General features: G+C 37.4%; 3 protein-coding genes across 3 annotated transcripts; all 3 read right to left on the bottom strand.

The window, feature by feature from the left end:
* Positions 1–3,937: 3,937 nt before the first annotated feature.
* On the bottom strand, positions 3,938–5,111 carry LOC148959682 (uncharacterized). Its single transcript, XM_089110345.1, has 3 exons — positions 5,026–5,111; positions 4,618–4,766; positions 3,938–4,065 (listed from the first exon to the last, which is right to left on the bottom strand). Exons 1-3 carry the CDS (start codon positions 5,058–5,060, stop codon positions 3,938–3,940), a joined length of 312 nt encoding a protein of 103 aa, XP_088966471.1. The 5' UTR covers positions 5,061–5,111.
* A 55-nt stretch (positions 5,112–5,166) lies between these two features.
* Positions 5,167–6,713, bottom strand: LOC148959683 (uncharacterized). The gene is made up of 2 exons (XM_089110279.1): positions 6,109–6,713; positions 5,167–5,951 (listed from the first exon to the last, which is right to left on the bottom strand). Exons 1-2 carry the CDS (start codon positions 6,595–6,597, stop codon positions 5,520–5,522), a joined length of 921 nt encoding a protein of 306 aa, XP_088966405.1. The 5' UTR covers positions 6,598–6,713; the 3' UTR covers positions 5,167–5,519.
* Positions 6,714–6,750: 37 nt separating this feature from the next.
* LOC148959684 (uncharacterized) lies at positions 6,751–8,750 on the bottom strand. Its single transcript, XM_089110282.1, has 2 exons — positions 7,382–8,750; positions 6,751–7,191 (listed from the first exon to the last, which is right to left on the bottom strand). Exons 1-2 carry the CDS (start codon positions 7,562–7,564, stop codon positions 6,946–6,948), a joined length of 429 nt encoding a protein of 142 aa, XP_088966408.1. The 5' UTR covers positions 7,565–8,750; the 3' UTR covers positions 6,751–6,945.
* Positions 8,751–22,787: the final 14,037 nt, after the last annotated feature.

Below are 22,787 nucleotides of genomic sequence, written 5' to 3' on the forward strand. Positions count from 1 at the left end.
GCACTGGAGTCTTGTTGTGTACCTGTATCTCTAAATTTAGGTCATTGAGATTTAGATTGAGATTTAGGACACCCCCCCCCCCATATCTGACTCATTTGTGGAAAACGATTGCGATTCTGCGTGAAGCAATTTTCTCACAGTTGATTCCTGTTTGCTCGTCAGTGCATCCAGCTTAATTTCAGAAGGGCAAAACTCCCTTTTTGGTTGACTGTTTTCACATACTTTCTCAGCTGTAGTATCGCACGGCTTTTCCGTTTCTTCGACCTCCATTGGTGTCACAGACTGCACAAGTTGCAATAGACCAGGCGAGGAAGGGGGGGTATCGTCACCCATCGAGGGAATTTGCAAGACCAACTCTACCTGGTCAATTTCGATACGCTGATTACGAAAATCGATGTTATACAGAGAAATACGGTACCAGGAAGCCTCTATTTTACGTTCAAACCTCGTTTTCGTCCAAACTTGAACGTTGAACGAAAGTTTGTAAATGAATCGATTTTTATCAATTTTGATGTGCTGATTTCAAAAAATTATTTTATAAATGTAAATTCAGTACCAGGAAGCCTCTATTTCATGTCCAAACCTCGTTTTCATCAAAATTTGAATGTTGAAAAAAAGTTGGTAAATTTTTTATTCTCATCAATTTCGATATACTGATTTCGAAGGTTGATCTCATACGGCGGAATTCTTTATGCACTGGTCCTTTTTTCATGCTGAAATCGTTTATTTATCGTGTTCAATATTTCTAGAGTAAAATCTGCTGCACAGATAGATTTGCTTTAAAAGCTTAAAAAAGATTATGTCAAAAGGCAATATAATACGGCTAATAAACATTTAAAGTTGTTTTGAATAAACATTCTAGTATCCGTTGTCATCAGAGTAATTGCTATAATCATCCTCAAAGCAATTGTCATTCATTTAGTCAGTATTGTCTTCTCCAGCATCTTGATTGGTATTTAGAAGCAGTTTGGCATTATTATCTACTTATATGTCTTTACTCCACGATGCCTTACCGGCTGCATCCCAACCATGATCAACTGGACTGCCAATGCTTAACTGCAACTGATCCGCATTCCTGTAAATGTTTGCAGCATAAGCTGATCTAGCTTTCTGCAATTGTAGATTGGCAACACACGGTTGCATCAAACTAAGGTCAACAACTTTCCCTTTAGTTTTAAAAATCTTCCAGAAACTCTTTGAGCAGGCGCCATTGGCCTTGGTGACAGTTGTTGAAAAACCGTAAAGAAAGCATGTATACCTCTCCAGGACCTCGATAGCATTTGGATGGGCTGGACATATGTTCCAAGCCTTGCAAAAGTGCTCACGAATTCGTTGCGCTTTAACATTGCTTTTCAGAATGACTTTTTCCCGTAGAATGCGTGAAGACCAACTATTGCTCGCCTTTTAATTGAAGACATGTTGATATGATAGACAGCATGAAGCAAGACCACTGAATAAATTTTCTGTATTACATTTTAAGTAGCGCAGTGAAAAAACTAACTAAGATCTTTCTGGAGAACGGCTATCCAGAGGATGTTATTTCAGTTTTCATTAAAGGTATTATGAATCGAAAATTTTCCCCTTGTTTCTAGACCAATTCGATATCGCTAATTCCGAAAATGCAACTAAAAATTGCATTGGGCAAATAATATTTTGGTTTTAACAATTTGAATTTAGTGCCTACGGTTCCAAAATTTGTACACGGGATCTGGAACGAGTGTATTTTTGTGACGTAAAGTGTTTGACACATTTTTGCAAAATGCGTGCGGCCTAAGTGGAATACAGTGTGTTTCTGACAATGTCGTCTAGTTCAAGCAGCGACGCGAGTATAACTGAATCAAATAATGCCACTTTAAATGAATCTAGCGGCGAAGAAGGATTTGCAAAGGTTTATGGCGCTGTTTTCATGCTATATCAGTACGAGCCTTTGGCCTCAGACAATAGCGATGAATCTGAAGAAGCTGATGATGAGGGGACTGATCAGGCCGAGGACGAAGATAGCATTAGGCCGTCGCAACTTCGTGATCGTTTTGAAAGGAATGTTGCTTTAAATGAATGGTAAGTTAATATTTCTATCAAACTATCATTTCAGAGCCAATTTATATTATTTTCTTTCGACAACACACACAAGGACGAGAATAGCTTCGGATCGGAAAACGAGTGTCAAAAGCACTTGTTTTACTATCGCCCACCGACTGCGATCTCTCTAATTTGCAAAGTACAGACCCCTTTACGCATTTCACGTACTAGTTGTTAGTAAGTTAGTAGTGCTTCTTACAGCAGTATCTTGCAGTAGTAATGATATAACAAGGTAGGCTGATAAGCAGTACTGGATTGCCAATCGTATGTATATTTTCAAAGTTTACAAAGTAGGGTGCATTCTATGTCAACTGTACGCCGAAGGTCCACTGGGGCATTTGTTTAGGTACGCCGAAAATATAAAAGCTGTTAGTAAAACAACAAACATTGTTGCGCCAGGCATAGAAAACTGATTATTAAAGAAAACTGTGGCGTAGGAGTCGTTAACTATGTACATGGCTTCATGTTTAGCATGCCAACTAACGAAATTTTTTAGTACGCAAACAATTTTTTTTATTGGTTTGCACGCTGAACGCCAAATAAAAACCTGGCTGTACGCGGAAAATCTTTGGGCACTTAGGAATGCACCCTGGCAAAGTAGGCTAGAAGAGTGTGGGCCCAAAAAAGAAACAACTTGGACTCTTCCTTATGTTTCTTATTTGCAGGTTTTTATTGTAATTTAGCATTATTTACAAGCTACATAACAGAATTTGGAAATGCAATGTTTATTATTCTCTTTCTATTTTTGATAAGTATATGCTTGCAACAAATGCAGTGTTGGAAGACTAGTTAGTGCTCGGGAGTATCGTTGTTGCCGAGAGGTCCATGCAGCCTATGGAAAAGTGGTTTTTGATGGACTTTCCGACAGTCTAAGCTGCATTACAGAGCACGAAGACTTCAAGGCACTTGTTAACAAAGAAGTGTTAAAAATTGTTGGTCCACTTTTAAAGCAAAAAAATGGAAAGCCATATAAAAAACATGCTGGTGCATCTGAGAATGAGTAAGTATTTTTAAATTTATAGGGTTAAAGTTTGTTAAAGCAAGACTTAGCTATTCAAAATCTTTTCATCCTACACATTTTATTTTTAAAGGACAACTGATTATTTCACATTATATAATCAAATTTTGAAAAATTAAATTTTAAAAAATTACCAGAAAAAACTACTCAAAACTAGTTGAAAGACATTTTGCTGTCTGCTTAGTAACAAAGTGCACTTTTTGCAGATATCTGCGTGCAGTTGCTTGCAGAAATCTGGTGAGGTGGATCTTTGGATACCTTGGTTGGGACACAGCAAGACCATTAACTGCATGTATATACAATTTTATCAGGGAAAAATATAACACCAACAATAAAAAAACTGGCTACAAAGATTCTGCCCAAAGAGAATAACTCCCTTTGTATCCAGCACTTTTTATGGTTGGTCACACCTATTTTTAAAGAAACCTTTGCTTGATGTTTTTCAAAATAATTGCTTGAAAACTTGTAGAAAATATATTTTTTGTATGATTATTAACAGGCAATTTCCACTGAATTGTTACAAACAAAAATATATTCTTTATATTTTTTGCTGTATTCTAGAATCTCTTTACATCCTTTTAACAAAGGAGGTTATTGCCTGGTTTCTTATAAAATTCTGTTAATGTTCTGAATAAAATATATATGTTTATGTATTGAAAATTGATGTAACATTATGTCTAAATGTAATAGTTTGTAATCAGTGCTTATAAAATATGTTACTCTTAGCATGTTCATTTTCAAAATTTAAATATGTAATCTGAACATGGATTAATATGAATTAGTACTTTATTTCAAAAATTAACATAATAATTGTTTGTATATATATATATTTAGACTGAACTATTTGCTGACACACTTTTGCATAGTTTCTCTACATGTTCTACAGTGACCAGTTTTTCTGGTTTTCTTCTTCTCTGTTCCTCTGGCCTTTTTTGCCTCCTGCTCCATCATGGTCTTTTGCTGTTGAGCTAAAAAAGTGATAATACTATTGTCATGATGTTAGTTTTTATATTTTTTATAATTTGCATAACTTTTTCATGAAATTCAAGGGACACCCTTAATCTTTTTGGCAAAACATTAATCAAATTTCCGAATACAGAAGAAGCTTGCATCACTTACCCCAATAGTTATTATATAATTGGGCTTATAAGCAAAGTACAAATAATTAGCAAAAGTATTTGATGAAGAAACTATCAAAATAACATTACCTGGTGGATTCAATGTTGTAATCACAAAGGATCTTTTCCTGAACTTCTCCTTTGCTTCTTCCTTCGAAATACGACTCTCGAATTGATAGTTCAGTGGCTTAGGTGCAATTGAGGTATGTTGTGCCAAGATAGTGGTCATTTCTTCTTTTGAAATTGAAACCAGGATCTGGCGAAGGGTTCTGACGTAGTCTTGAAGTAAATGAAATAAGTGTTATGGTAAATATCAAACAAAATATCTAAAACCTGATTTTTTCAAAGTGCCTTTCATTTTCTCAGTATCTTGGTCAAAGATTAAACCTTATTAAAACTTACCATATGTAGGTGGAACAGGGACTGGTTTAACAACTTCTTCTCCAAGCTTGTATTTGGGAAACGAAACACCCAGTATGTCCTGCCCATCATCAGTTTTCATGGTCTCTCTTGACAGATTCTCATTAAAATGACAAATTGCGAGTATGTGTCTAAGCAAATAAAGAGAAAACATTTCAGAAATGGAATGGATAAGAGCTGTGATTGAATGTTTTATATTATTCAGCAATGCAACATTTATTGAAAAAAACATTGGTTTCCATATGTTGTCAGCTTTATGTCTAGAAATCACTTTTACCTGCCTAACAACTCTTAATCACTCAAGTAACAAATAAAATTAGAATGATAGTCCCAAAAATTAGCTGCACCATCTCTATTAGCTGCACCATCTCTAATTTTAAATGTAAATACCTGCATTTGGTTCCAAGCCAATGGTAATGAATCATTTTAGGGTGCCAATGATTGAGTGTGGCATGAAAGGCTTCCAAACAACTTGTTTGAGCATCACTGGAAATACTCCTTATATCATTTAGAAGTCTAGTGTCAAGCAGTATAGGTTTCAATTTGTCAAATGCAGTAGTTCCTGAAATAAGAAAAGCAAACAATACCTTTAAGAACGTTTTCAGATTTTTAATTCTTGTGCAGAAACTTTTACTTGTATTATTGCATGTAAACATATTGTTAAATATTGTATATAAACAATATTTGCTAGTATAAGGATCCAACACTTGAATTCTAACTGACTAAGGGTACCATAAACCTATGTATATCTGGAGGGAGGGGTGGATCTGTGGCCTTGTTGACATGTAAAAACTATCTAACTACCAAATTAAAGTTATTTCATTGCCAGATAGTCTAAATACTTCTTGTAGGCATTATGTTTTCTCTCACATACCATTTTTAATTTATTTCCTTTTTCGATCGAATGTTTGGTGGATGCAGGTATTGAATAATGGATCCTCGTGAGTGTGTATGTCTTGTATGTGGTTAATTATCGATTTCCACTTTGCAAGGATCAATTGGCTAAAACCTTGTTTTGATGATGTTGCACACCAGTATAAATGGTTACGAATGGTTGCAGTCCATTTGTTAATAATTTGGCAGTTATTTTCATTCCCAGCCTTTATTAACTTTTTTGTTAGAGTCCTGGCAATATGCCAGATATCAAAATAATGCTTAATAGCCGGATGTTCCTCTCTTAACCATTTAGCAACACCTCTGTGTCTATCTGACACAAACTGCGACACAGGAACCTCAGAATCAATGCATTTCTGGATTGACCTTTGAAGTCCAAGTAATTCCATTTGTTGGGAAGAATTTCCTTTTGTTTTGTTAGCCTGAAATTTTAAAGTACATGTAAGCTTGAAGTTTGATTGGTGTAGTGTACTTGGTTTATCTACTAAAAAGAGCTTCAATTTACCTGCATTGTTTATATAGATTTTTGTTTTATTAATTGACATAACCTTGAAAAAAGAGTTAATCATAGTAATTTACCTGAACAAGTTCAAAGTCAACAATCTTTTTCAAATTCGTGCAGAAAATTGTGTAAGCACCATATTTTGCTGAGTGCCCCATTGAATCAAAACGTGCATCACCACAAATTGTCACTTCCTTTTTGCATTTCATCTCTTCTGTCAAGAGAGTTTTGTAATTTGCCCAATGATTTAGGACAGAAGGAAACAGAAATTCGCGCTGATGCAGAAAGTAGGTCCTTGCTTTGAAGGCTGCTAATCCCATATGCTTAAATAGCAGAAGGATTTTGCTTATCGAGGCACCAGCAGTTAGTATGCCAAAACTGAGCAGAACATTTCCTGCGGGATAACGTCCAAGCATGAATGGCTGCGATTGCCAAGTAAAGGACTTCTTTCCACATTGATCACAGTTTTGATTTACAGTTATCATGGTGCCATTTTTGACCAATTCAACATCAGGTTTGCCAACTTTGCACTTGAAGCAGAACATTGAAAATAGTTGCATCAGCATACTGCAAAACACAATGAACTTGGGCTCTTCTGCCACTGGAGTTTTCAGATCAAATCTAAAAAGTGATGCAGTGAAAAAGTTCAACCAGCAAAATATGAACTAATTCTGATTTTTGACAGTTTTTAACACTTTTGCTGTTTAGATCGTTCATCTATGGCTTCAATTGGTTGAGTGCATAAGAATAGGATTGATTCAGTTTGTCATTCTGGGAAAGTTTGTTATGTGCTGCAAATGGACATTTTTTGTATTTTTTCTTTCGCTAATTCTTCAACAAGAACTGAGTAAGTTAAAAAAGGTACAAAATATTTTTGCAACAATAACATACTTGATGCGGTTTGATTGTATGTTTTATCTTTCATCATCATAATCATCATAATCATAATCACCACTTTTGTCATCCATATCATAATCATCATCATCATCATCCATGCCCTCATCTTCGCTTTCACCGGAAGATTCATTGGATAAGCCAAAATCAGATTCTTCAGAGTTTTGCTCTCCGGGTTCAAGCATGCTTTCTGTTTCGTCTTTTTCTGTTCCAAAGTCAACTTCGTCATTTTCTAGGTCGTTTGCTTTCAGCAATTTGTTGTACTTCTGTTCAGAAATTAAAAAAATTGTTAAACAATTTCTGAATCGATTCAATTATTCTACATAGAAAGTTTTATTTATTGTTATATCAACTTTTTGAAAACAACAGTTTTCCTAAGTGCTTGCTTGTCGAGCTTCTTTCCTAACATGTTTTGAAATTACAAGAAACTCCTGTCGTCTAAAAATGTGTACCTACCTTCTTCAATTCTTTGTTTTTGTTGAGCAGCTTTTTAACACGTGTGGCGATTCTTTTGTATTTTCTGAACAACAGAATCCTTTTTTTCTTGCTTCTCTTACATCCCGAACAGTTTAAATTCACTTCACAGTATACGGCTCTTGTTGCAGGAGGCACGTCAAAGTCTGCTTCAGGAAGTACCATCTCTAGATCATTTTCCGTCTCAACCGGCTCGGCTTTATTGCATTCCGTAGATTTTTCTGTGGGGAAATCTTTGGAGCACGCTTCTTTAACAATCTGTTGATAGTTATGATCGAGTAAATATTTCAATTAAACAGGCACAGAAACACAGGTTACAATCGCTAAAACAAACCAGTTTCCAAGGCCTGTGCCCCCTTTTTCAACAATTGTACCTAAAAAGGGCGTTTCCCTTGTTCTCCGGGAGACTTAGAGACGTGGCCACAGAAAATTTTTTCAGGGGGCCCAGTTTTGTAGATCACCCCTGGGTCCGAGCCTGCTGTCGACGACCCTGGTCATCGGACAATGCCCTCCTTCCCCCCCCAGTAGCAACAATTTAGTTTCCTCAGTGACGCCTAGAGACAAAGACTTCCTAAAATATTTATAGGAAAAGGGCTTTATACCAAAAAATTTTTGGCCGATCTTAAATCCCGCCTTAGTTTACCAAAGGAAACTGGAACAACGAAAAAATTAAATAAATGAACTAATGTAACCTGATAATAAAATGAAGAATAAAATAAATAAATATAATTGAACTTGCCATTTGTTTTTCTCTGGAACTTGGTTCTCCCGAATTCAGCGCTTTAGACGATACATGTTCATAAATGGTCGGTACTGCATCGCGATTGAGAAATCGTTTTGTATTCTCAGTATCAAAACCTGGAAGATTAATAGCCGCCCCGCGTGTATATGATGCACTTGTTAAATGGCTCGAGCATGAAAAAGTGCCGGCTGTATAGGCTGATGGGTCGAAGTCAAGGCGATATCGTCGAACAAAATTCGTCCATTGTTTGCGAATCGCAGGATTCTTAGGAAAACGGTGCAATGAAACTCCCGGAATCTGAGTACTGTTCTTGCAAGATTCTTTGTTTGGTAAGCCAGCGCAGCAATATTTAACCTCTAGAACTTTGTTTTTCCATGTCAAATTTTCCACAGCTAAACCTATTTGCTCAAGTAGTAAATTTCCTTACCTTATCCTAGAAACCTTTATTTCACAATGTTGGAAATGACGGGATATCCTCATATTTATATGTAAGTTGTTGTGTGAAAACGTTTTAATGATGTAAGCAAAGTACTAGAAAACAACGTGAACGAACAACTTTACATTACGTCAGTATAGGGGTTGGACTCTTTAGACGTAAATTAAAATAAATCTGAAAACAAAGCGAAACATGTTTTTAACAAGCACGGTTTGTTTACGAAGAAAGAGATACCGTTCATATTAGGTTGATCGATAACTTTTCACATTGGTGAGGTGTTGTTATGAGTCAAAGGACGGTCAGTTTCCGTTTTCAAAAGTATATTTAGTTATATGGGCACTTTGGAACCTAAAATTCAGGAAACAAAGCTTGTTTGATGGTGGGTGTAGTCGTATTGACGACTTGTTTGCTACGTAGGCAATGAGAATGTGTCAAACACTTTACGTCACAGGAGACTAGGGCAGAGCGGTTTGACCGCGTTTGAAGTAGGCCACATTTTGAAGTTCATAGTGCAGCAAAATCGAGGGTTTGGAGTGAATTATCAGAATAAACGCGATTAAAGTTTAGCAAATGGATACCACAGTATGAATAAGCAAAGTGAGTTCTATCGATTAGGTTAAAATCATTTTGCGATTCATAATACCTTTAAGGAGAAGATAGGAAATTTCTCGGCTGACGTAAAATTTGGTCCTCAAAAGTGCCCGGTCTATCTAAAACTACCCTGGATCGGTGAGAGTTCCCTACGTTTTGCAAGCCAAATAAAACAGGCCATTGCAAATTGTTTCTTTGCATTCAACGTGTTGTTTATAGTACGAAAAAGGCCCTTCCGTCCATTCAAAATGACTGCGTTCCTGCCACACAAAAAAAGTTCCGTTGTATATGAATTTACGTGCGAGTGTGATTCTGGCTACGTAGGACGCACTACCCAAAGATTGGAGGATAGAATAAAACAACATGTTCCGTCTAATATTAGAAACAAAACCCATCCCCAAAGAGAACAGCCACCTTGGTCTTGCAAATCTAAAATTACAACTAAAACCTGCGATTCTGCTATTGGTCAGCATTTACTGGAAACCCAGATTGTGCAAAAAACTATAATGGCGACATGTTTCGGATTATTGGTAAAGCCCGATCGTTGTTCCACCTAGCAGTTTTGGAATCTATCTACATAAGCTCGAAAAAACCACTTCTGTGTAGACAAAAGGAGTTCGTTTTCACCTAAGACTCAATTGGTAACATTCTCAATAGGTAAGCAGCACTGATTGGTCAACCTATACAGTCATGTGCTCCTGTTTCTGATTGGCCTATTTCGATCCACAACTGGGTATATATATTTCCTAGCGTAGATTTTTCGACCTACGTTCTGACAGTTTAAACTCTGAAGAGTGTCAGACGAAAAGCTTTAGTTTACTAATTGTTTTCTTTTTTCAAAGCCATTTTCAAGTTTTGTACCACCAAAAGATTGTTTACAACTTTGAATGTTTATTAGCCGTATTATATTGCCTTTTGACATAATCTTTTTTAAGCTTTTAAAGCAAATCTATGTGCGCAGCAGATTTTACTCTAGAAATATTGAAAACGATAAATTAACGATTTCAGCATGAAAAAGGGACCAGTGCATACAGAATTCCGCCGTATGAGATCAACCTTCGGAATCAGTATATCGAAATTGATGAGAAAAAAAAATTTACAAACTTTTTTTCAACGTTCAAATTTTGATGAAAATGAGGTCTGAACATGAAATAGAGGCTTCCTGGTACTGAATTTACATTTATAAAATAACTTTTTGAAATCAGCACATCAAAATTGATAAAAATCGATTCATTTACAAACTTTCGTTCAAGGTTCAAATTTGGACAAAAACGAGTTTCTCCGTATAACATCGATTTTCGTAATCAGCGTATCGAAATTGACCAAATAGAGTTGGTCTTGCAAATTCCCTCGATGGGTGATGATACCCCCCCTTCCTCGCCTGGTCTACAAGTGTCCAATTAATGTGTTGTTTCTTAATCTGATGTCATTCTCAATGCAGATTTGTAAGATCTGGGTTACTCCCCTCTTCAGCATTACTAACGTCTCTGCTAATTGTAAGCCGTCGGGGAAACCTCCAGTTATTTCCGGTTCGAATATTGCTGGCGTGTTGTGTGTTGCTATGAATCCGGTATTTTCGGTTTTAACAGGCGTGGTACTTCTTTGTGGTACTATGATGTCTTTCTTGGAAGTTTTTACTGCACACACATATTCATTTCCACTAGAAGTCTTCAAAGCTGTGATGAGGGATAAGCACTGACGGTCCTCTGCTAAGATAGGAATACTGCCTTTTAACTGTTTTATGAGATGGGTGTCATTTTCAAGGGATGTTGCAGGGAGGCATCTTGTCAGCTCACAAATGGCATTGAATCCGATAATTGGCAGGTCAAGTTTTTCTTTCGTCACCAAGAATGGAACTATGATGCTATTTTGTTTCATCCTTACTATCAGACAATAGTTCCAATTTCAAATTGACCCAACCTTCATAGGGTATAGGTGTCCCATTTGCGGCAATCAACTTTATTTCATCAATGTCCCCCAACAATTCTTTGATTTCTCTCATTTTCATGTTTGGAAAACTGGTTTTAACTGTTTCTAGAGGGAGAATAGATACTTGTGCTCCAGTATCCCATAATCCTTGAATTTATTTATCATTGAGCTTTACTTTAACTGTACATTTCTGACCAACCAGTTTAACAATAGCATCGTTTTGTGATGGTGTCACATGAGCAGCAAAAATTGTATTTGGCTTGTTATTCTGATTTTCTAACGACAAGCTATTTATTGCTTTACACAGCGTTTTATGTTCTGCCCAATGTTTTCTTTGACAAGTTTGTCGGCAATACTTCACTGTCAAGCAGGAGTTACATTTCATTAGTTTGGATTCGTCATATCCACACTGACAGTAGCTGCATCTCTGGGACGGTTCCTTTCTTGGCTGGGCTACGAAATGTCCCGTCTGTGCAGCCCTCTCCCATTTCCCTGTTCCTTTTCACGCTTCAAGCAGTCACAGGCAAAGTGATTTTCACCACTTCAGCAATAACAATGAGTGCAGGAGTCCGGTTGCTCCTTTTTGTGACAGCTTGGACATGCACGGTTTGTCTCCTTTTCACCTCTTGGATTTCTATTTGGCCTTCCGAGGTGATAACTGGGCTTGTTATTGTTTGGCTTCTCTAGCTTTTATGTTTTTATTTCGTTTTGCAACCTCTGTATTTGTGCTTGTATTACTCCCATGGCTTCCAAAATACGATCTTCTGAACTTTTATCAACCTTCTTTTTTTTGTGCTATTTCTGCTTGCTTATCTTTGGTATCATCTGTTATTACAGCACTTGCTTGTACTACATCTTTAACCCTTTTACCTATTTGAGCTTGTCTTTCTGCTTCTGCTTAGGAAATTTTTCCCATCTGTTGAATCAAATCTTCATCCGAAATCTTGGGAATATGGAGTACTGAGCAGAATTTAATAAGAATATTATCATCCCTCAGACTGGTTTCCATTGATCGCAGAAACATGCCTTGAACTAATTGTGGGTCATACTTAAGATTAGCGTCTGCTTCTTTACTGGCAAATCTTTTGTCTTAAGTCAAGAGCACGTAACAAAAAAGAATCTGGTGATTCCTTAGGCCCTTGTCAGATTGTAGCTAACTCCTGATATAATTGAGTTCCACTCTTCTCCTTGTAGTGTGATCGCAAAATCTGTCTCAAGCGTGGTAAAGTGAGATCATCGAGTGTTTCTATATAGCTCCTTAATTGTTAACCAGGTCTCATAGCTTTTATCACTGCATCAACTACCTCTTTTTGAGTATAGCCTTTATCCACAGCAGTTTCTATCTGTCTGGATAGCGACACAAAAATTATTTGGTCAGGCCTGCCTTGCTCTCCAATATAGCCAGATTTTTTAGCTCTCTACGTAGGAGTGAATTTACATTGTTTGCGTCCACAATGCCACTAAACCTAGCATGTTTAGCATGTAATTCAGGAAAGTTTGTCCCTTCCCCCTTTTGTCCCTTTTTAGCTGCTTGCATGCTGAACAATAACGATTCCCGCTCCCTACATTGACTTTTTAACAGATATTCATATTTTGATGAACAGAGTTAAATTGTTTCATTTAACATTTTTCTTAATCAAGTTAAGTGGAATATAGCTGATAACATTTCTGAACAGGCAAAAACAAATTATTCTGAAGTTTTTGATAGTGACTATTATAAAAACCACTCCAATATCATGAAAATGGAAAATGCCAGTGCAACTGATGTTGAGGAGGACAATATCATCATCACTGAAACAGACAGTAAAAATAAGGAAGTTGATTTAAGTGAATGACATTGATATATGAGTGACAATTAAAGGACTCATACAAGCAAATTTATCATACTGGGAATCAATAGCTTTGGTCCAATATAGTTGAAGGAAAATTTGAAAATTATATTATGACTCCCTTTTAAGTAAGGGCTTGGCAGAGTTTTTCAAATCTAAATGTCATCATTTCGAAGCTTTCAACCATTCAATGTCTGTAATACAGCCTTTGAGACCTTTAGTGGAATCTTTTCAGGTAGAGTGTAAAATTGATTTTTCGAAATAAAGTTGACCTCAACGCCCGTATCAACTTTGAACTTGATGGCAAAGTTGTTAAGATTGACTTCTTCCAGCCATGTAGACTCGGAATTATCCTTGGATTGTAGCCCCCCTAAAAGAATATGTCATTGTCACTGCAGTTTTCCTCTTCGCCATGTGTCACCTTAGTAACACCTGCTGCTCTTTTCTTCACACTGTGACAATATTTGGCGAGATTATTTTTCTAGTGACATCTATGGCATTTTTTCCATAGGCTGAACAACTTTTGGGTGGGTGTTTGCTACCACAGTTTAGACACTTCTTGTATCAGCGCCAGATCTGCTCATCTGACTTATTGTAGAATGAGGATTCTTCCTTTGTTTTTTACTGCTTCTATTCTTTTCTCTTCCTTCACATCATGTGCCATAAGCTTAATTTAATATCTAGTAGTTTCAGCAGCAATGATTTTATCTTTAATACTTTCTAAAGAAAAGTTTTCCATTTCAAGAAGCTTTTCTTTCAATTCTCTGTCAGTCATTGAAAAAATTAGTTCGGTTCATGTTTTCTTTTTCAGCAAATTCGCACTTATTTCCCCACGTCTGTCAATTGGTGAGGTAATCGACAAATTCCTGGCCCTCAGAGCGCTGGTGACTCCAAAATCTATATCTGTTGAGTACCAATTTTTTCTTCCCTTTAAAATGTTTGTCAAATTTCTGGAGGACGGCATCAAAACTCTCTTGATCTTTGCTCTCTCCCCAGGAAAACTGATTATATCTCTGGGAGGGCATCCTCTCCAAGAGAGTTCAAAAGCATAGCAATCTTAACTTGATCTGGATTTTGGACTGCTTCGCTCGCAAGAAGAAAAATTCGAAACTTCTGTTTACATAAACGCCATTCTTCAGAAACATTTCTGCTGAGCGAGAGCGTTCTGGTTTGCGAAAATTAGACATCTTTTACAAACGACCAACTAGGCCTCTCAAATCGCATGTGGTGTTGGTGAATGACTACCAATACAGTGCACACCGCTTGCGGGCTACCAGTCAACTTGCAAGGTAGTATTTTTACTCCTGTCACCATGTTCTAATGATAATAGTTAACCCTCAGGAAGAACGCTCATTATTCAATGGTGAGTATGATATTGCCAACTGCGAACTACAACAAAACAGCGTAAACAACTTGACTGAAGGTGTATAAGTTTATTGTCCTAACGTTTGTTGTCATCCAAAGTATTCCTCTACTGCATCTTGACAAAGTTTTTCTGTCAAAACATATTCAAATCCTCGAGACAGAAGAAATTTGATGCATTCTGGAAGAGCTGCAACATCCATTTCAATTCCCTCCATGATCTGCAAAGATACGAACATGTTCTTCTTATTGCTACCCTTAAGCCTGGTTTTCATTTGATCGTTCACGATCGCTGACGATCGCTGAGGATCGCTGGAGTTTTGCAGCAATCGTAAACGATCAAATGGAAACCGCATGTCAGTTTGTAGCAATCCCCAGCAATCGCTAACGATCCGATCGTTGAGGTTCGCTGGAATAGAACTCATTTCTATTCCAGCGATCCCAAACGATCCACAGCGTACCAACTATCCCACAATGCGCATCAATTTTCCTCAGACGTAAGATGCATCAGTGTTGCTATACACCTCTATAAGGTGCTTTTAATTGAAATATGCAAAAACATTCAGAAATCTATCATCGGATTTCAAGATTAATTTTACCCTAAAAATATTTGCACGTATTCACCTGAAAAAATATTCACGATCGCCCAGTCACAATTCCTGCATGAAAGTGTAAAAGACACCATATTTGTTTCTTCTCTGAAAAATTTCTCTGACCCAAAATCGATGCTGCCTTCGCTTATTCCGATCGATTTGCTTCTTCAATAAAAGTAGCACAAAAATGCTTGCTTCCATCAGAAACCTTTGTCTACATCTGCCATTTCAAGAAATCTGCAAAAAGCACGCCAGAAGCATCCAGAAACGCAGGGATCCTCAGCAATCGTGAAAGATCGTGAGCGATCACGAGCGATCAAGATCGCTGCAAAAGTCCAGTGATCTTCATCGATTGTCAGCAATCGTAAATGATCAAATGGAAACCAGGCTTTAGAGAAGTCTCCAGGGCGTTTTTCGATACTTTCTTTCCATGAATTTAGGTATTGAAGCATGCCTTTTTCTAGCCATTCAGGTCATCATTACTTGTATAAGGTGCAAGGTAGGGCTTGATTTTTCTTATATTGCTCTTTTTACTGCAAGCATAGAAACATTCAAAGAAAGAATCGAACATTTCACAAAAGAGTGCAGTTCCAGCAGCATTTTCTGAGCCATAATTCTTCAAAACAAGACTTGTTGTTTTACTGAGTACTTAAGCTGCTAGATTTACTCTCATGATTGAGAAAGGGGTCAAATTTATATCGTCATAGGACAGATGTGGTAATAATTTGATGTCCCTATCTAAATCTTCAAAAAAGCTTGGAAATATGCTCCCATAGTAAATAGGATCCATTGTTCCACATCAATCGTGAATGCCTAAATGGAAAATGGAAAGAAAATTTTTTGCTGTCTTGGTTAGATGGGGGGCATCACTGAAAGTGTAGATAAACCTGTGTCTGGCATACAAATTCACAGTGCGATAACATATATTCTTGTTAGAGCCCCCATCAAAAGCTTTGTGCAATTTAAAAAATGATCTGTTAAAAGATGCACCATCCGCAGTGATTGTAACAGGCCAAAGATTGCATCTCATTTCTATTATGCCCACTGCCTCCCAAAAAATTGGCATTAATTGTACGCTTGTGACACTTGAAGTGGCAAAATAGGTGAGGCAAGAGTTGAAGTCCTTCCGCAGTCTAGTATAATTGCAAGTGCATGAGTAGCCAATTCATCTGCCTTTTCAAGTGTGGCAAAGTTGTGTTCTTCACAGCCAAGATCGACAAATCAAATAAGCACAGAGCCCAGTGTGTTTATCAAAGACAAGGTTTGATTTCACTTTCATTTCATCAATCAGCACAACAACAAACCTTTCAATGTCAAAAAATGATCAGTAAACCTCGTAAGCTCATCCACAACTTTCTTATGAAAACATTAGGACCTATCCAATTTTTATAATCCCACAGTGTTATTCTACTTGGCAATTTAATGAAATCCCTAAATGTATTTCTTAGCTAGTCATATGAAGATGCTGATTTCTGCAACATTGACAAGCATAATTAGTTTTTATCTTCTTTTCAAGTTGTAGCCTCTTTGTCTTTTGATCGAACCAGCTATCCGCACGGACTAAACAGAATTTTGGTATAGCCTTTGGTGCTACTGTATTGTTTTTTGTTATGTATTGTATTGTTTGGTGCTACTGCATTGGCATCGTCTTTGTAACCTTGTTCTTGTAAAATGTATCTTTTTAGACTGTGTATATAAAAAACAAAAAAAGAATTAGATAATCATTGGATGAAATCTTGCGCTACAATTGGATGTTTTTCTCATTTTGACTTGCGGCTCCCAAAACATTTTCACACAAGGTGGCATCTTTTCAGCTGAAATGTCAAGAATATCAAGGAAAAAGATATTGCAGTGGCATTCAATGTATGTAGTCATTAAGTCATTGTAAGATGAGATCATTGTCAACTGGACCGGGAGCAGGGACAAACGATAGCCCCCTGTTCAGCAGAGATATCTCACTTGTTGAAATGTGAGCTAAGGATGGATTGACAATGTTATTGATTGGTTTAGTGGCCAGGATGGCCTTTTTGAGCAGCTTTTTATGTGCATTTTTAGTTAGTATATTGATTTGTTTTCTTCGATTGATGCCAATGGTTTTCATGAGTATGGTGCGTTTGGAAGCTGTGCTAGGATTGGCTGTGTATATATTGCAATCTAGATAACAGAATAATGAGTACGAATAAAGCAACATCGTTAATAGGTAAACAGAGGTTTATTTTGCTGACGAAAAGGAATTAGAATAAAATATACAGCTAAGCATGTTTGTTAAACTATAATTAAGCAGCAAGAATACAGCAAAAAAGGGGAGGAAAGAGAAAACAATCTCAAAAGGTGGAATGCTGGTACTGCCTCCTTGGCCGTCTTTGTGGGTGTTGGGTGTCTCTCCCTGTTCCCAGGGGCGGACGCTGCCTGTCTCTTGGCATTACAGTAAGCTTTTCTGATTATGTACAGATTGTAGTGCTCTTCCTTTTCTGACCGGACTTGTGTGGATTTGGCCTCCTCCTCTCTGTCTAGGTCCAGGTGGTGGGATGTCATTGTGTGGCAGATATTTCTGCGGTGGGGCAGTAGGGGTGGGGGCAGATTTGGAGTGGGTTTGTACAGAAGTAGCAAAGGTTGGTGTGGAGGTGAGTGGTGCAAACCGGGTGGACATAGTGGCAGTAGGTGTGGTAAAGGGAGGGTGTGGCCGGGGACCTGGACAATAGAAGGCTTTGCAGGTCGTTTTGGAATAGTGGATAGGGATCAGGGAGGGGCCAGAAGTGGGGCTTGGTGGGTTAAGGTAGAATGGGTTCGCAGACTTGATTTTTTCCTTTTTAGTCCCAGTGAGAGGCCTTTGCCAGATTTTGATCTGGTGTAATCCTGCTGGGCAGGTTTTTTCAGGGGAGATCGTACCGGGGTCAGTTCAATGTCCATCAGATCCGTTAGTTTGGTAGTAGTTGACGACACCAGTGACGTCACCATGATGACAAAGGCAGTTGTACTAGTTGCCATGTTCAGAATTCCAGATCTGCAGGGCACACTGTCCGTGATGGATTCTTGTGAGGATATGATGTCTTCCTCCATGAAGTTTGACATTTCATATATTTAATATCATGCACGTTAAATGAATATGTAATACAACGCAGGTAACCTTACGATTTTGGTCGCATGGTGAAACAAACAAAGTAAATCATAGAACTATGCCTGGGCTGTTTTAAGGTAAAATAGATTATTGCTGACATGAGGTAACTCTCCATAGCAGGGGAGTATGAGCACAGCAAGCAACGAGGCCATGCTGTATACCATGTGTGCCAAGCGATAATTCAAGACTGCAAAATGAATCAATTAGCCACTTAGTGTCATTTTCCAATGTTAAGATGATATTGGATGATGATATCAACTTATAGCTATGCTAGCGTTCTGCTCAGAGGGACAGCAACAAATTATTAGGGATCTGAAATGAGGGGCTAAGGGGGCAAATTGTTGTTGAACATCTCCATCCAATGCTCATAAATGCTTTATTTTGCATTAATATTACAATTTTATTCAAAATTTTTATCATCACACAAAATGCACAGGATATATACAACATTTCAAGATATTGTTGTAGTGCTCAGTCCTGGTAATATAAAGTTTGCCCGCGTGCTGGTAAGCACATGTGTTAAAGGTTAAGGCATGCTATGGCGTGTGATTCATAAAATGTAGACCGATCGTCTTTTCAAACCAAATAACTTTTACAGAATTTTGAAAGAAGCTTAGTGAAAGGAGTGGCTATGTCGTTAAGGTTATCCGATCTTCAAAACATAACTGAAATCTTCAGAATTTGCTTGTACTTAGACGCCAATGTTCTAGAATTAAAGAAATCGATTTACGTAGTTGCATGTTTTCGAACTCAGTTTCCTCTTCACTCTCCTCATTTGTGTCACTGTCCTCTGCTACAAGAGGGGATGTTCCTCCTGGGAACACTCTTTAGCTTGTTACCTTCTTCTTGGTTGTCAAGCTTCCTTTTCCTGTTTTTCATCATGTATAGTTCAGTAGCACATATAAAAATGCACTCCCTCTCTTCTTCAGATGCGCAAGCGTGTTGCCATCAATGCGTTTGATGCACTTAATCGCCTGTCTGATAGAAGTAGTCTCAAGATGCTAAATTTCTACATTTGAGTTTGACCCCAAAATTGCCACCATCAGCCTTGCCAAAATGCACAATTTTGGAGTATACTTTCTCCCTATATGACAATATGTTTGCCCATAACTTTCGTGCCTCTGTTCCTTTCACATTGTAATTCACATATTTCTTCAATGCACTCCATTCCTTTAATGCCCTTGTTAAGTCAAATTCGGTAGCTTGGAGTGGTTTTTCAAAATGACTTGCAAACATAGTTAAATCCATTACCCCATAATCCTTTTTGACAGTCCAAGTCAGCGAATCATTGAAAGAGAATTCAGTCAAAAGGTCACATTCTGAGTGCGATAAAAAGCACGCCTTGAAAGTTTTAGGCGTGTGTGCAGGCATGTGTGTACGATCGCATGCCTAAAATTACCAGGACTGATTGCTCCAATGCAAGATCCAGGGGGATGTTTCCTCCATGTCCAAATTAACCTTTGTGAAACCTTTGACCTAGCAAAAAAGATATAAGCTTCCAAGGCATACTTTTTACTTCGAAAAACATCATTTGTTAAATAAGGCAGCCAAAACGCTGGCCATCACCCTCAGAGATTGCATAAACAAACTCATGGCAATCATTGTGTCTGCACCTGAAATGCCCTTGGTGGTCTCTTTTGTTTCTTGCAATATGTAGTCTTTTCTCTTTCCTAATCACATACCTATCAAGTAATTGTGCTGAGATCTTGGTCAGAAAATCTCTTTTCTGTTTTCTCAAGCTGTGTGTAATTGCTGTGAAAGATACAATGGCTCTCTTTACCTCCTTATGCAAAAAATAATAAAAATCATTATTGTGATGTTTAAACAAAGAATTACCCCCTTGGCATTAATTTTAAAATTAGAGCATTGTTATCTAGCATAAATTGAAAGCTGGTGTTGATTCTAGGTCTGGCATAAAAAAGTCAACTGCATAAAATCAAAATTTTTAGAGGTCAGAAGAGAAAAAACCTATTTCTTTAGTTCGTATTTTTTTAAAAGACATGTAATCATAATAAATAATCTCAAGAAATATCATTTAATCAGATGCACCAGCAACAAGCTCATTTTCATATTATTTTTCATTTCAAGGATCTAAGATCAAAAAGTGTTTGCATGTTTTGAACTACTGGGCAAATTGTGGGCAAATTTTTCTATGCATCAGATTGTTTACATGGGTTTTAATACTGAAACAAATCAAATTACAAATAGAAAATTTTTATCAAATTTAAACAAATCAAACTCTTCTCAGCAATCAGTCTGTCTCTTGCATTGAATTTTGACAGCTTTGGTTTGGGCTCTGGTTGCTTCAAAACATTAATGCAAGTAGTTAGAAGTTCCTGCTTTTTAGAATCCAAAGATTTCTATGTTGCTCTGGGTGTGCTGCTATTAAATTCCCCTACTACAGAAATTGAGGACCCAGGTTCTGAATCAAGACTTGCTTCAGTTGATGGACTCTGCTCCTTGTCTTCTTGATTTTGGATGTGATCTCTGCTTTTTTCAAGCTGCACAACTGCTTGCAGGAATTGGGGGCTCTACCAATAAATCCATGTGGGCTTATGAAGGTCATCTAGGCTCTGACCAGATCTGGTTTTGCTTAACTTTGCTCTTTCTCTGCCAAGCCGGGAGCGCAGTGACAAAAGTGTACTTTTGATGTCTGCAACTGGGGTGTCTAATTCCCTTGAAATTTCGTTTAAAGTTCTTTTGCGTTTGTCTTTATCGTGGTACTCCTTTTCAAAAAAGTCCCACAGACAAGTGTTTTCCTCTTATAAATCGATAAGCTTTAAAATCTCATCATCTCATCATCACAAAGTGTTCCTCTGAGATGTCAACTTTTTTGTGAGGTCAATAGTGATGAAGTTGGCCCACCACCATTTTTCTTGTCGTTGTTTACATTTCTTCTGGCTTTTTTGTGACTACATGAAAAGTCTTGTAAAGAGGTAGTATCGGTTCTTTCCGTTGATTTCCTTGGAAGCCTCTTCAACAGTATTTGTTTAATGACTCCCTGAGATTCAGGATTTAGGCCCAACGGTTCAATCTCAAGTTGGTCCTGTTCTTCTTTGGAAGCCTGCTCTACGTCTCGCACGTTATCATTATTAATTATCTCTTCCGATTTGCTTTCACTACCCACTGTTTCAAAGCATTTGTCGTGGTTTGCCATTGCGATAAATAAAATTTGACCACTGTTTTTTGCATTGAAACCTATTTCATTCTTTGGTGCACAACGGCAAAGTCTAGTGCGCTTGCACCGACTGAGCATTGTTGGATAGGGTGTTAAAACGCTCTCTACATCTCTCAAGAACACCTTGAACAATAGAAATGTTGAGTCGACCCGCTGATCATTTTTTAATATGTTCAAACTCCGCTCAACATCACTGAACACCGCTCAACATCACTGAACATCACTGAACAGGGTGTTAAAACGCTCTAAACATTTGCACTCTACAAATGTAGAGCGATGTTCAGTGAAATGTTGAGAGAATTTTAATGGGGCTTTAGAGGTACATCACCATCTTCTTCACAGTTTCCAGTGGAAGTCGAGAGAAGATTAGAATGAAATAATTTCCTACATGCTCTCATAAATTGAACTGGTGTTGGGTTATCGGAATTCCCCCTTTGCTGCCTTATTGAAACCAAAAAAAAATTTCTAATGAATCTTGATTGAACTGCCATGTAACAAGAAAACAAATTATATCATCTCGAGATAATTGCTTCCAAATTGATTTATTAGCGTGTTCTATCTTCTCCAGTGCCAGGATTGACAACTTAATAGACTGAATAAAGGTGACAGCATCAGACATAATTTCAAAATGATCTGTAAAAGGTCTGCAGCAAAATTTTGGATCCTTAAAATTTTTGGAATTGCATACATCAAACATCTTGTCAAACCTTTTAATTAATTATGCTGTACCCAATGCATCACACGGAAAGCCCTGAAGACATACATAAGTGTTAATTACAGCAGCTACAGAGTGACTTTAAACTTGAGTTACCAGCTTCACCTTCATTTTAGCAAATCCATTAGAACTGATATGCTTCTCTGACAATTTAGGTGCCACTCTAATTGAAGTTTTTTTCTCTCTATCATAGAATTTTTTAATATTTTGCCAGCTGGCTGTCTTGTCACTCAAAGTTATACTTTATAAGATTGTTGCAGGTAGATTTCAGCAAATTTGGTGGGTCATAAATTGTAAAGTACTTCTTCCCACCCAACTCAAAGTATAGTTTCTCGGACATAACACCCATAGCATCTACAAAGCTCATAAAATTTGACCTCTGAACACTAACAAATGACACAACTGTCAAACCAAGAGATTTGAGTTTCAAAAGAGCCTCACTCATTATGTTTTTTAGATGTGAGCTATTGCATGACCCATAAACAAGATAATAAGCAACTGGTTGTTTCCAATTCTCAACTATACCCCGTACCATTAAAACTAACCCGGAATTTGCGACAAATCCAGACATCCATCACCAATATCTTTAAGACCTATAATAATGTCTCTAGAGCGATCATAAAAACGATTTGATTTCAGGTAAAATCCCATCTATCAACAAAGAACAAACATGCTTGAGGAGACAATTGTTTCACTCTCTGTTTCAAAACAAACATAGATTTCTCCATGAAACCAACATCTGAGGCAAATTTGGACACAATTCTAGTCAGAGTAGTTAGATGGTAAATCAAACAATTTAACCAAGAACCTTTAAGCCTTTCCACTGATGTGATACAAATTTAAAGCCCGGTCAGGATCATAGAAATGGCCCTTTTTCTTGGTTTTGGAGTCAAAA

Source organism: Rhopilema esculentum, chromosome 9 (genome assembly GCF_057945365.1).
Source record: "Rhopilema esculentum isolate cy_ngs chromosome 9, ASM5794536v1, whole genome shotgun sequence".
Taxonomy (NCBI): Eukaryota; Metazoa; Cnidaria; class Scyphozoa; order Rhizostomeae; family Rhizostomatidae; genus Rhopilema; species Rhopilema esculentum.